General features: G+C 41.0%; 1 protein-coding gene across 2 annotated transcripts in view; it reads left to right on the forward strand.

The window, feature by feature from the left end:
* Positions 1-13128, forward strand: part of LOC119971889 (zinc finger protein 143-like) — a 131567-nt gene that overhangs the window by 102973 nt on the left and 15466 nt on the right. For both annotated transcript variants that reach the window (XM_038808170.1, XM_038808171.1), the window contains exon 13: positions 3242-3393. In XM_038808170.1, coding sequence (XP_038664098.1) covers positions 3242-3393 — 152 coding nt within the window. The remainder of the gene's footprint in view (positions 1-3241; positions 3394-13128) is intronic.

The raw sequence follows: 13128 nt of genomic DNA on the forward strand, positions 1-13128 counted from the left end.
GTAAAAGCGCTCTGTAAGGCCTGAGATCAAGACCTTAAGTATCTGTTTTTATAGTTGAGCAGTTCAAGTTCTGTTCAGCGGTAATTTATCCCATCTGTGAAATGTCAGCGCCTCTTCTGAAGGTATGAACTCATGCTGACTATCAGTTCACAGGTGCTGGATTGTCTTTGTGGCAATTCTTCTATATGTTAGCCTCAATAGTGAGTATTAAGCTATTGACCAGAGTGGGCATTCTGACCAAAGTCCTTACGGGTGCAGTTTCCAACAGGAGTCAATGGATCATAATCCCCCCCCCCCTTCTTCCAGCTCAGAAAAACAGTTGTTGCACTCTGCTGTCATTCTAACTCCGATCAGCTGGGTCATACAATGGCGCAGTGGTTAGCCTGCTACCTACGGCGCTGAGGACCCGGGTTCAATCCCGGTCCTGGGTCACTGTCCGTGTGGAGTTTGCACATCCTCCCCGTGTCTGCGTGGTTTTCACCCCCACAACCTAAAGATGTGCAGGTTAGGTGGATTGGCCACGCTAAATTACCCCATAATTGGAAAAAAATAATTGGGCACTCTAAATTAAAAAAAAAAGCAAAGTCATACAACAGTGATCAGATCTGGGACTTGCCGGTTCATGTGGCTCAGGACTATACAAGATAGATAAAGGGGAAGCACGGAGGCACAATGGTTAGCACTGCTGCCTCACAGCGCCAGAGATACAGGTTCAATTCTGACCTCGGGTGACTGTGTGGAGTTTACACATTCTTCCCGTGTCTGCATGGGTTTCCTCCGGGTGCTCCGGTTTCCTCCCACGGTCCAAAGAGGTGCAAGTTAGGTGGATTGGATATGCTAAATTGTCCCTTGGTGGGGTTACAGGGATCGGGTGGGGGATTGGGCCTGGGTAGGGTTCTCTTTTGGAGGGCAGGTGCAGACTCGAGGGGCTGAATGGCCTCCTCTGCGTTGTAGGGATTCTTTGAATTCCTTCCAAACGTATAATTTCAAAACATAAACTGAAATGTCAGTGTGATTCGATCACTCCTGTGCTTGGATTTAATGTTTCATAGTGGTAGTGCTCTTTGGCAGTCAATAGTCCAATTATAATCCCAATAAACCATACAGTTTATTCATCAGTGTCTTGGAGATTTCTAGCTCCACAGTTATGGTAAAGGAGATGAAACACAGCCGTTTCTGTTGCAAATCTGATACTTGCTATTGTATGACATACTCAGCTGTACAACTATCTCTGTCTTTGTGATCTGGTTGGGCATTTGGTCCCTTTTGAGTCTGAAACCTCCAATCACAGGTGTGTTGATGGCAATCGGAGATTTATTATTGAGTGGCTACGGTAGGAATGATTGGTATTTATGGCATCAGTATGTATTTTAAATAATAAATACCTTAACTGTAGTTGTGTCTTTTAGATATTTTCCGTCCACTGCCCTAATCATTCTCATCCTATCAGAAAGGAGAAGGTGACCCCTCGATCATGAATGGCCAATGAGCATCAACACAATGTAAACTGGGACCAAATCTCTTTTCTATTTAACCACATCTTGATGCTGAATTTAGCACTGGCTTGCATGAATTCTCATACTATTTGGCTAATCAAGGAGTTATTTTTGTCCGAGACTAATGATTCATCCAATATGTTCTTTTAGAAATGTTATATTCTTTTAGAAATTTGTGTTTTGTCAGTTGTAGTTTTAAACCAATCAGCATATCCACTCAGCATGAGGGAATGTGAATTTGTATTTTCTTCCAACACTGCACAGGAACAGCAATACACTCGTATCTCATTGATGTACGCTACGGTGCTGCAGCAGAAGGCACAAAATGTTGCACAAATCACCCAATTTGTATGTTGACAAGTTAGGGTTAGCAGCCAGAGCGAGAACAAGAATTGTTTTGCAGAAAACTATTAACTGCAGCACAGTAGCATAATGGTTAGCACTATGGCTTCACAACGTCAGGGTCTCCCATGTCTGCGGGAGTTTCTCCCCGTGCCTGCGTGGGTTTTCTCTAGGTGCTGTTTCCTCCCACAAATCCCGAAAGGTGTGCTATTAGGTAATTTGGACATTCTGAATTCTCCCTCAGTGTACCCAAACAGGCACCGTGTTGTGGCGACGAGGGGCTTTTCACAGTAACTTCATTGCAGTGTTAATGTAAGCCTACTTGTGACAATAAAGATTATTCTAACTGTGGATTGATAATAAAGCAAATTCCTGCTGATATAATATAAAACAAAAACAGAAAATACTGGACAATCTCAGAATGTCTGACAGCATCTGTGGAGAGAGAAGGGAGCTAACATTTCGAGTCTGGATGACTCTTCGTCAAAGCTGGAGAGAACTGGAAATAGGGTCAGATTTATACTATTGTTGGGGTGCGTGGAGCAGTGGGTCTGGATAGAGGGCCAGCCATAGGTGGAGATTGTGGACAGAAAGACAACGGGAATGTAAATGGGTTGATCAAGGCTAAGAAGGGTGTCAAGAGTCGCACATTAAGAGATTAGAATATGTTAATGACAGAACAAAGGTAAGCAGTATGTCAAAGAACAACTGGGAACAGGGAACAGATAGCCCAGGTGGGGTGGGGAGAGGGAGGACAATGTTGTGGATTGTTAATATCTGCTTTCTCTTAAAAACAAACTGCTTTCACGTCAAATCTTACAACACCAGTTTACAGTCCAACAGGTTTATTTGGAATCATTAGCTTTCGGAGCGTAGCTCCTTCATCAGGTAAGTGATCAGGTACGCTCCGAAAGCTAGTGATACCAAACAAAGACTCACGTGATGAAGGAGCTACTCTCCGAAAGCTAGTGATTCCAAACAAACCTGTTGGACTTTAACCTGGTGTTGTAAGACTTCTTACTGTGCCCACCCCAGTCCAGCGCCAGCATCTCCACATCATGTTAATGTCAAATGATTATATAAATTGTTTTGTGAGCTCTCAGTTATTTAACATATGAAAGTGTTTACGTTTATTGCACAGGAGACTGATTTAACATTACTTTGCATTTTATGGCATTATGGAAGCATAGAAGAGTGTTGTACAGAAGCAGGCCATTCAGCCAATTGATCAAAGAATAATCCAGTTACCCCCACTCGCCCATTCTATTCTCATATCTCTGATTTTTTTTCTCTTCAGATATTAATTGTTTTAAAATAATCTCTATACCTTTTTTACAGTAAAAACATTCCCAAACTAGAATTAGGTGTTAACATACTGTTTATGTCCTATTTTGTTTCAAAAGTTACTTCTGGAGATGAAATCCTTAAGGGACAACCAATTACCTATGTAACAGGAGTAGAAGACGATGGGTTATCTGGACAAGTTACGACAGTTGCACAAGCAGATGTAGGTCAACATATGGCCCTTATTGCGCAAGATGGTACGCAGCAACAGGTAAGAAAAAGAATAACCTCAAATTTCCATCTTGGGAATCTTTGGAGAGTCTCCTAACATTTTTTCTTTTTTTGCCTATTGTTTCCCAGTCTGTATGCTTTTTGTCTATTTCCTTATCCATTTATAAATTCTAACTGCTGTATTCTTGCAATGAGACCATAGAGGTAAAGTTACAATAGTATTTTAAATGTTAAAATATACACAATTTGCAACATCAGTCAGACTGCTGGGAAAAAAGCAAAAACCGAGAAAATCACTATCGTACTATCAATACTGCTGTATCTTTAAGTACAATAAAGCAGCATTGGCAAAGGCAATTTTTTCACATGGCTAAAATGCATTGCATACTTCAGGACCCAAAAGAATGGAGAAAACACATCTTTAGAGCAACAGCCAAGCTTGTTACATAATGATCATAAGAAATAGCAGCAGGAGCAGATTATTCAGCCCATCAAACCTGCTCCACCATTCCAAAAGATCAGGGTTGATTATGCCCTCAATTCCATGTTCCTGCCTGTCTCCCATAATGCTTGACTCTCTTGTCGATCAAAAATGTGTCTAAATATTTGGTGACTATATTCAGTGCTCCCTATGGAAGATAATTCCAAAGGCTAATGATTGTCAGAGAGAAAGATTTCTTCCTCATCTCCACTTTAAATAGGAGACCCTTCATTTTTTAACTGTGCCCCCTCATTCTTTTCTCTATTCCTTCATGGAATGTTGGCCCATGAGAAAGTGGTGGTAAGCCGCTGCAGTCCATCTGGTCGGGATATGCCCACAATGCTGCAGTTTGGTACAACTGAGAATCTTGCGAGGCCATTTCAGAGGACATTTAAGAATCAACCACATCACTGTGGATCTGGGGTATCATATAGGCCAGAGCAGGAGTCTGGAGAAAAAAAAACTCAAGCTTATCTGGAAGAGTCAGCATGGTTTTATGTAAGAGAAATCATCTTTAACCAATTTATTGGAGTTCTTTGAAAGAGTAACATGCACCATGGATAATGGGGAACTTGTAGATGTACTACACTTGCTCTACCTGAATGCCATATTCCCGCACTCTTGCCCATAATCCTGAACACCTTTTACAGTCTAAAAAGATATCTATTTATTTCTTAAATACATTCAGTGACTTGTCCTCCATTGCCTGTGGTAGAGAATTCCACAAATTCATCATTCTCTGAGTGAAGACATTTCTTCTCATCCCAGTCCTAATGGGTGGCATAGTAGCACAGTGATTGGCACTGTTGCTTCATAGCACCAGGGTCCCGGATTCGATGCCCAGTTGGGTCACTGTCTGTGCGGAGTCTGCACGTTCTCCCCTTGACTGCGTGGGTTTCCTCTGGGTGCTCCGGTTTCCTCCCACAAGTCCCGAAAGATCTGCTTATCAGGTGAATTGGACATTCTGATTTCTCCCTCTGTGTACCTGAACAGGCATCGATCGGAATGTGGCGACTGGAGGATTTTCACAGTAACTTCATTGCAGTGTTAATGTAAGCCTACTTGTGACAATAAAGATTCTTACTATTATTAAATGGCCTACCCCGTATCCTGAGACCGTGACCTATTGTTCCGGACAAGGGGAAACATAATAATAATATCATCCTTGTATCAAGGGATGGGAGATAGGTATTCTAGTGCATGAGTCACAAAGGTACAGCACGTGATCAAGAAGACTGATGGAATGCTATATTCTACTATGAAAGGAATTGATCATAAAAAAAAGGATGTTAAGGCATTGGTGAAACCACATCTCGATTACTGTGTACAGTTTTGATTGTCTTATTTAAGCAAGGATATAAATTTATTGGAAGGGGTTCAGAAGAGATTTATTAGATTGATAACTGGGATGAGAGGATTGTCTCATCATGAGGGGCTAGTTTAGAACAGGGCTAAATAGCTGGCTTTGAAAGCAGACCAAGGCAGGCCAGCAGCACGGTTCAATTCTCGTACCAGCCTCCCTGAACAGGCGCCGGAATGTGGCGACGAGGGGCTTTTCACAGTAACTTCATTTGAAGCCTACTTGTAACAATAAGCAATGTTCATTTCATTTCATCATGAGGGAAAAATGGAGAGTTTGGGCTTGTTGCCGCTGGAGTTTAGAAGAGTGAGGGGTGATGTGATTGAAGTATATAAGATCCTGAATGGTCTTGACAAGGTGGACGTGGAAAGGATGATCCCCCCACCACCCCAAATTCCCATGACCCCACCTAACCCACACATCTTTGGACACTAATGGACAATTTTGTTTTAGCATGGCCAATCAATCTGACCTGCACATCTTTGGACTTGGGAGGAAACCGGAGCACCCGGAAGAAACCCACTGAGACGCAGGGAGGAAATGCAAACTCCACGTAGAGAGTGGCTCGAATCAAACTCGGGTTCCTAGTGCTGTGAAGCAGCAGTGCTAACCACTGTGCCACCTTGCCTACCCCCATTTGAACCTGTGTTCCCAGAACATTAACCTGGACTGCCTACTAGTCCAGTGATATTGTCACTCTGCCACCATCTCCCTATCAAGACACACCCGCGAGAAGAGGCATCCTCTTAGCATCCACCCTATCAAGACGCCTCAGAATTTTACATGTTTCAATAAGATAATTTTTCATTCTTCTAAACTCCAATGAGTATAGGCCCAACCAGCTCAACCTTTCCTCATAATTGAATCCCTTCATACTAGGAATCAGCATAGTAAATCTTCTCTGTACTGCTTTCAATGCAAGTATCGCCCTCCTTAAATAAGGAGAACAAAACTATACACGGTACTCTAGGTCTCACCAATGCTCTCTGCAGTTGTAGAAAATTATGATTTATTTTTATACTCTATCCCCATTGCAATAAGGGCTAACATTCCACTTCCTTCCTACATACCTGTACCCTACATGCTACCTTTTTGTGATTCACGGGTGGCACGGTGGCTGGCACTGGGCTGAGGACCCGGGTCACTGTCCATATGGAGTTTGTATATTCTCTCCGCGTCTGCGTGGGTCTCACTCCCACAACCCAAAGTTGTGCAGGGTAGGCGGATTGGCCATGCTAAATTGCCCCTCAATAGGAAAAAGAAAAAAAAACTTTTTGTAATTCATGTACAAGGACAACCAGATCCCTCACTTAACCTATCTACATCCCTTTGCAGATTCTTTGTATCCGCTTCACAACTTGCTTTTACTACCTACCTTTGTATTGTCAGTAAATATCGGCCCCTACATCCACGTCAATATAAATTGTAACTAGTTAAAGGCCCAGTATTGATCCATGTAGCATTCCATTTGTTACAGTTTGCTGACCTGAAAATGATCCATTTATCTCGACTCTCTATTTCCTGTTAGCTAAACCTCTATCCATGCTAATTTATCACCCCGGACGCCACAAGCTCTTACCCTGTATGTTAACCTTTCTTTTGCCTCCTTATCAAATACCTTTTTGGAATCCAAATACACAACTCCTGGTACTTCACCATCCATATTATATTCTCAAAGAACTCTAATCAATTTGTCAAACACTAATTCCCTTTCACAATTTTAAACAATTTTAACTTTACCTAATTGTATTGTAATTTTCTAAATGTACATTCTTGGTATCAATAGATTCCAGCACTTTCCAGATGACAGCCGTTAGGCTAATTGATGTGTCTTTCCTGCTTTCTGTCTTGAATTCTATTCTTGAATAGCGATGTTACATTTGTGGTTTTTCAATTTGCTGGGATCTTTCTAGAAAGTAGCGAATTTTAGAAGATTCGCTATCTCTGCAGCCACTGCTTTGAAGACCCTAGAATGCAAGCCATCAGGTCCAGGGGACTTATCAGCCTTTAGTCCCATTAGTTTTCCTAGTATTTTTTCTCTTGTATGCTGATAATGATTGTTTTAGCTCCTCCTTCCCCTTTGCATTTTGGTTTTCTACTATTCTTGAGAAGCATTTTGTGTTTTCTACTGTGAAAACAGATACATAATACTTATTTAAAGTCTCTGCCATTTCCCAATATTAATTCCCAAGTCTCTCCTCTAAGGGACCAATGTTGACTTTAGCTACTCTTTATAGACTTGGAGAAACCGTTACTGTTTGTGTTTGGATAATAATAATAATCGCTTATTGTCACAAGTAGGCCTCAATGAAGTTACTGTGAAAAGCCCCTAGTTGCCACATTCCGCCGCTGTTCGGGGAGGTTGATACGGCAATTGTACCCGTGCTGCTGGTCTTGTTCTGCATTACCAACCAGCTGTCTTAGCCCACTGTGCTAAACTAGCCCCAGATTTCTTATTTTTTCTTGTTTTCCGCATTCTCTAATTTCTCCTACTTTATTAGTTTTTTTAGTCAACTTTTGCTGTTTTCTGAAATATTCTCAGTTTCTGGCCTACCACTAATCTTCACAGCATTATATACCCTTTCTGTCAATTTGATATCATCCTTAATTTCCCTAGTTGACCACAAATGATCCATGCTACTCTTTGAGTCTTTCTTTCTCAATGGAGTTTACAAAGTTGTGCAAAGTTTCTTGTTGGAGTTTTCATGCTGAGAATTAGTCATCCTACTTGAAATCTGACTAGGACAGTCACTCCCACCCCCCACCTTCAACCCACCGCCCCGTCAATCTGCCCTTAATTACTCAAAATACTTACTTTGATTGTGTCTGTACTGTAGTATAATTACAACATACCTTTCTTAAGTATAGTAAAGTCCCACCGTGACATTTCACAAAAGGTGAAATCACAAATGTGGTACATACTTTACAATGGGAGGGAATTGGACAGATTCCAGCCATCCCGAAATTTGACATTTTAACAGGAAAAGAAGCACCAAAAACTGTTTTTTAAGAGTATAGTCAAGACAAATTTATTGCAGAGATTGAAAAAATAAGAACAAGTAATGTTTGTCAATTACAGAATAACACAAATTACATTACAGTAAAGATGCTGTACTTGAGAGTGGAGGTCGTGGCAACAGTTGACATGGCTGGTGCAGGCATTGATGTGGATTATTTGGATGAAAAGAATAATATTATTGCTGAAATAAGCAAAATACTGCGGATGCTGGAACAAGAACAGAGGGCGCTGGAAAAACTCAGCAGGTCTGCCAGCATCTATCAGGAGAGAAACAGAGTTACAGTTTTGAGTCCATAGATCCTTCGTCAGAATGTTTTTATTGACTGCTTTGCTTTTTGTTTTGCAATTTTGTAAAGTTCTCAATAAGAACGGCTGTGTCAATTGCTCTACAAAAGGCGATGCTTCTTTCCATGCTTGTGTCATGGTTTGTTACTTGATTTTTCAATCTTCGGCTCACTTTATGACATCTGGCATCATCTTGGTTTCGAATTGAGCCTTTTTAGATTCTTCCTGCTCCTGCTTAGACTCATTTAATCTCACCAGTTCAACCAATTCCTCTGTAGAGACTTCCTCTTGTGAGATTGAAGCAATTTATCCACTTCGGCTATGGCCATGTCTTCAAGTCACTCTCCTCCAACCTGCTTGGCCAAGTCAGCAATTTTGGCCACTTCAGCATCCATATTGGGGAAACCGAGGCCAAACGTTTTTCCAGCAGGAATTTATGATTGAAGCTGTAGTTAATCCAATAAGTACTTTATTATGTATAATATAATTTTGCCTCCTGCTATGAGGATATTGAATACCTTCCAGCAATCATGGAATGTGGTTGAAGGATCTGCCTCCAGAAGATGAAGGATGTGGCTGAAATTTTGTTTCAAGGCTGCAGTGAACCTTGAATGAGGCAATGACCCACTGGTCCTTGGTTGGACAGATGAGATCATATTTTGGAGTAAAAGCAAAATGTCAGGGCAACACGGTGGCACAGTGGTTAGCACTCGTGGCGTCGAGGACCCAAGTTCGATCCCGGCCCCGGGTCACTGTCTGTGTGGAGTCTGCACATTCTCCCCGTGTCTGTGTGGGTCTCACCCCCACCACCCAAAGGTGTGCAGGATAGGTGGATTGACCATGCTAAATTGCCCCTTAATTGGAAAAAAAATTAATTGGGTACTTTAAATTTTAAAAAAAAAATTTAAAAACAAAATGTCAGTATCATGATGGTTCTCTGTGAGGGAATGTGGATGCCCAGGTGCATCATCCAGGTTTGTAGAACCTTGAAAGACAAGTTATTTTGCCTCAGATAAGTACAGACCTCTGGCAGAAAGCAATTGGTAAAGCAGTCTTTAAATATGATTAATCTTACACAGGCATTGCTGTTAGCCTTCCAAATGACTGGCAGATTCCCTTTGAGAGTTCAAGCACTTTCTGACCTATAAAGGCAGCCACATTGTCACAACGCAGAAGAGTCAGCCTGTCCTTTGCTGTTTTAAAACAAGGATCTGCCTTCTTTTGAAATAGATGCCCTATTTGGCACCTTCCAGAACAGGCCAGTTTCGTCAGCCTTGAAGATCTGCTCTACCTTGTAGCCTTTCTCCTCACGTGTTCCTGCAGCATTATGAAATGCTCCACGGCTGCATGGTCAGCTGATGCAGCCTCCCCCACCAACTCCACATTATGCAGCCTGAAACGCTTTTTAAAACTAATCGAACTATCCTGTGCAGTCTGAGAATCTTTTGGGAGTCTGCACCACCTTCATCGTCATGGGTGACAACCTCATTCCTTCTCTTTATGTTTTGGTACAGTTCAAGTGCTTTGTTTCAAACAATTGGACCATAAGCTGATTGTCCTCCTTTTGATGCTGGTGCTCTATCCACATGTAGAGTAACTTCTCCATTTCCTCCAAGTATGGATCTCCCCTGCTCACAAAAGTTAACTTGGTAATATAACTACCAGAGACACTAATACTGGCCATTATATTTTTTTCACACTGCCTAAAGTATCTGATTGTGGATTGATTGACCGTGTATTCCCTGGCCAGCATGGTAGCACTTGCAACATGTTAAGTCTATCTAAGATTGTAACTTTTTGTTCAAGTGTCATCACTTTCCTGAGACATTTCCTGCTTTGCTCTGACTCACTCATTTTTAGTAAAGTGCTGTACACTATCTGTACAGCAAAATACTGGTCGGCAGTTACTGTATCCTGTAAGTCACAGCAAACCACGTGCGTTTAGAAACTGCTCCTGCTCAGAGCCGGCACATGCATAGTCAGTGTTTTCTATGTGGGAAAGACAACGAGCAGCATTTTTTATGGCCTCTGAATTCAATGTTTTATTGACCTGTTGGAAGCAACATGTGTTCAGGTGAGAAGTTTAACATTTTAAGTCATGGGTGGGCAAAGTTTTGGGGCTGCAAACTGCAGTAGGAACCATATCTGTGTGGGTGAACAAATTCACGATAGAGGGTTTCGCAAACTGTAGAGTTGACTGTGATCATCAGAATTAGACTTTGTGAAATAACTACCGTGCTCTCTTAGGAAGATTTTAGATTATAACTTTAACATCATGGTGAGGTGTTTCACTATAAATCTGGAGTCATCGTCAGCTGAGAGCTGACAGGTTTACACTCTTGAGTTTGAGAGCTGCTGCTGAACACTTCAAACATTTTAATTTCTAACTGTTGTGAAGAGGACGTTACACATGGAAGTTGCATCATGCTATGATAACCACTGTCTTCCTATGCAGCAACACTTCCAAATTCTGAACAACTCATACTCTTTTATGTTTTCTGTAGCTCTCATTCCTTTTTAAGGTTTGTTTTTTCAATGACCCAGGATCCTGAATAGATGAATCTCATGAATTTTCTTAAATCTCCCTCTCACTCCTTTTATCACTGTCCATTTCTGTTAGTCACGTTCTACATACTATCACTTTTGTTCTACACTTTTAGTCCAAAACAGCTCCTTAAAGTGAACAGTTGGTCTCCTGGATTCTGTAGTTAACTTTCAATGCAAGTATAATAGTACCCACATATCTCACGTGATTAAACTTTCTGACAGAGATGTGTCCTCTTCTCTAACTGCATTAATTTCAATATTATGAGGGCAGCCTTCAAATACTTTTTTTTCCAATTAAGGGGCAATTTAGCGTGGCCAATCCACTTATCCTGCACAACTTTTGGGTTGTGGGGGTGAGACCCACGCAGAGATACATACAGACAGGGGCCGAATGGGCAAACTCCACACGGACCATGACCCAAGGCCAGGATCGAGCTGGGCCCTCTGCACCATGAGGCTACAGCGCTAACCATTGTGCCAGCGTACCGGTGCTCTCCTTAAAAGCCTTTCAAGGAGATACATGAGTTGGAAATTGTTCTGCGTCAGGTCTCCATGAAGAGCTTAATTTTTTGTCCACCTGCTGAGTATGTGGGCGAAGGTGAGGCTCTAGGATCAGGCTCATCAGCCACGCAAGGACCCACAGAACCCATAACCAGGAATATGGAGTGTCTTAGTTGGACAATCTTACGCATTAGCGAGTAATTACTGAAGGAGAAGATTCAATATGACTGTGCATGAGAATTTTGGAATAGGTTTATTTCACTAACAAAATTAGTAATGAACTAAAATTCAAACATTATGCATGGTATAATGAAACTAGAAAAAACATTTAGCGCTTCAGTTTACACTTTGGGGTATTAGTTTCATTATTATTACTTTGTCTCTCCAAAAATAAGTCTTTCAGGCAAATCTGTGAATTGCTGTAAAATACATTGCATAAGTGTGTCAAACCAGTTTGTAATTTCCATACAATCCCTGGTTCCAGAAATGCGGTGCAATTGAAGCATGTAAAAAACAGTATTTGATTACTATTAATTAACACTTGTTTCTAATGCTCTTTGTAGTTGGTCCAAAATGCATTAGCTTGGAATTGTGTTAACCTTTGTACTTGATTTTTTGTTTGTCCCTGCTGGGGATTAACATTTAAGTAGTTGTAAGTACAGTATGTATACTCCACAATCTTCAAGGTAGTTTTGTATTGCAGACATTTGTATTATGTTAACTTTGCTCTCATAATTTTAAACTTGTTCAGAAAACAAGTTTTACAATTAATAATCAATGCTCTCGCTCTCTCCTCTTCACCCCTGGCCCCGTGCCTTTGCTTCTGCAGTGTAGAGTGGATTTGTGGGAGGAGAAGGAGAATTCAGTTCTGTACAGTAGCATAGCAAGGAGAGTAATTAGTTCAGTGTATGATTCTCTAGATATATGTGAGTTCTTGGAACAGATCAATGGAATTATTTTGAATCACTGTTGCAGCCCTCGATGGCGACAAACATCTCCGCATTCGCCGTTATTGGGAAAGAAAAATCCAGGCCATAAAATCTTGCATTACCATACAATCCCTGTGTTTGTTAGAAATAACATCATAACTTTCCTTATCCTACTGTTCATCGCCCCAGCTGAGACCCGTTCCATTTTATTACTTATCTGTTTTTAATCCTATTGTCGATTCCTATCTTTTTCTTAAGCACTTGAGCGAAATTCAAGTTGATTCATGCCCACTTCGGTAACCCAGTTTTTCACACCCCTTTGCTCGAACCAGTCTTATTTCTTGGCTCTCCAAATTGTTTTAAGTTTTGCTTCTTAACTGTGTTATGATCTGGCAGGGGCAAGTGCCACACAAACCAAATCTCAAAGTGAGAAGCCATCAATTCCAGTAACACTTTGATATTTTACATATTAAATTAAAATATTTACTGCCGAAAAAGCACTTCAACACACAGGATTATACTTACACAGTTAAAATTAATCTTGCAGACCTTTCACCCAAATAATTTCCTACTTGGTTAGACTCAGAAATAAACAATCCCTTATTGATATATATAATAAATATTTCAGTAATATTACCAAAAGCAAACCCACT

The sequence above is a fragment of the Scyliorhinus canicula genome, chromosome 9, assembly GCF_902713615.1.
Source record: "Scyliorhinus canicula chromosome 9, sScyCan1.1, whole genome shotgun sequence".
NCBI classification, from domain to species: Eukaryota; Metazoa; Chordata; class Chondrichthyes; order Carcharhiniformes; family Scyliorhinidae; genus Scyliorhinus; species Scyliorhinus canicula.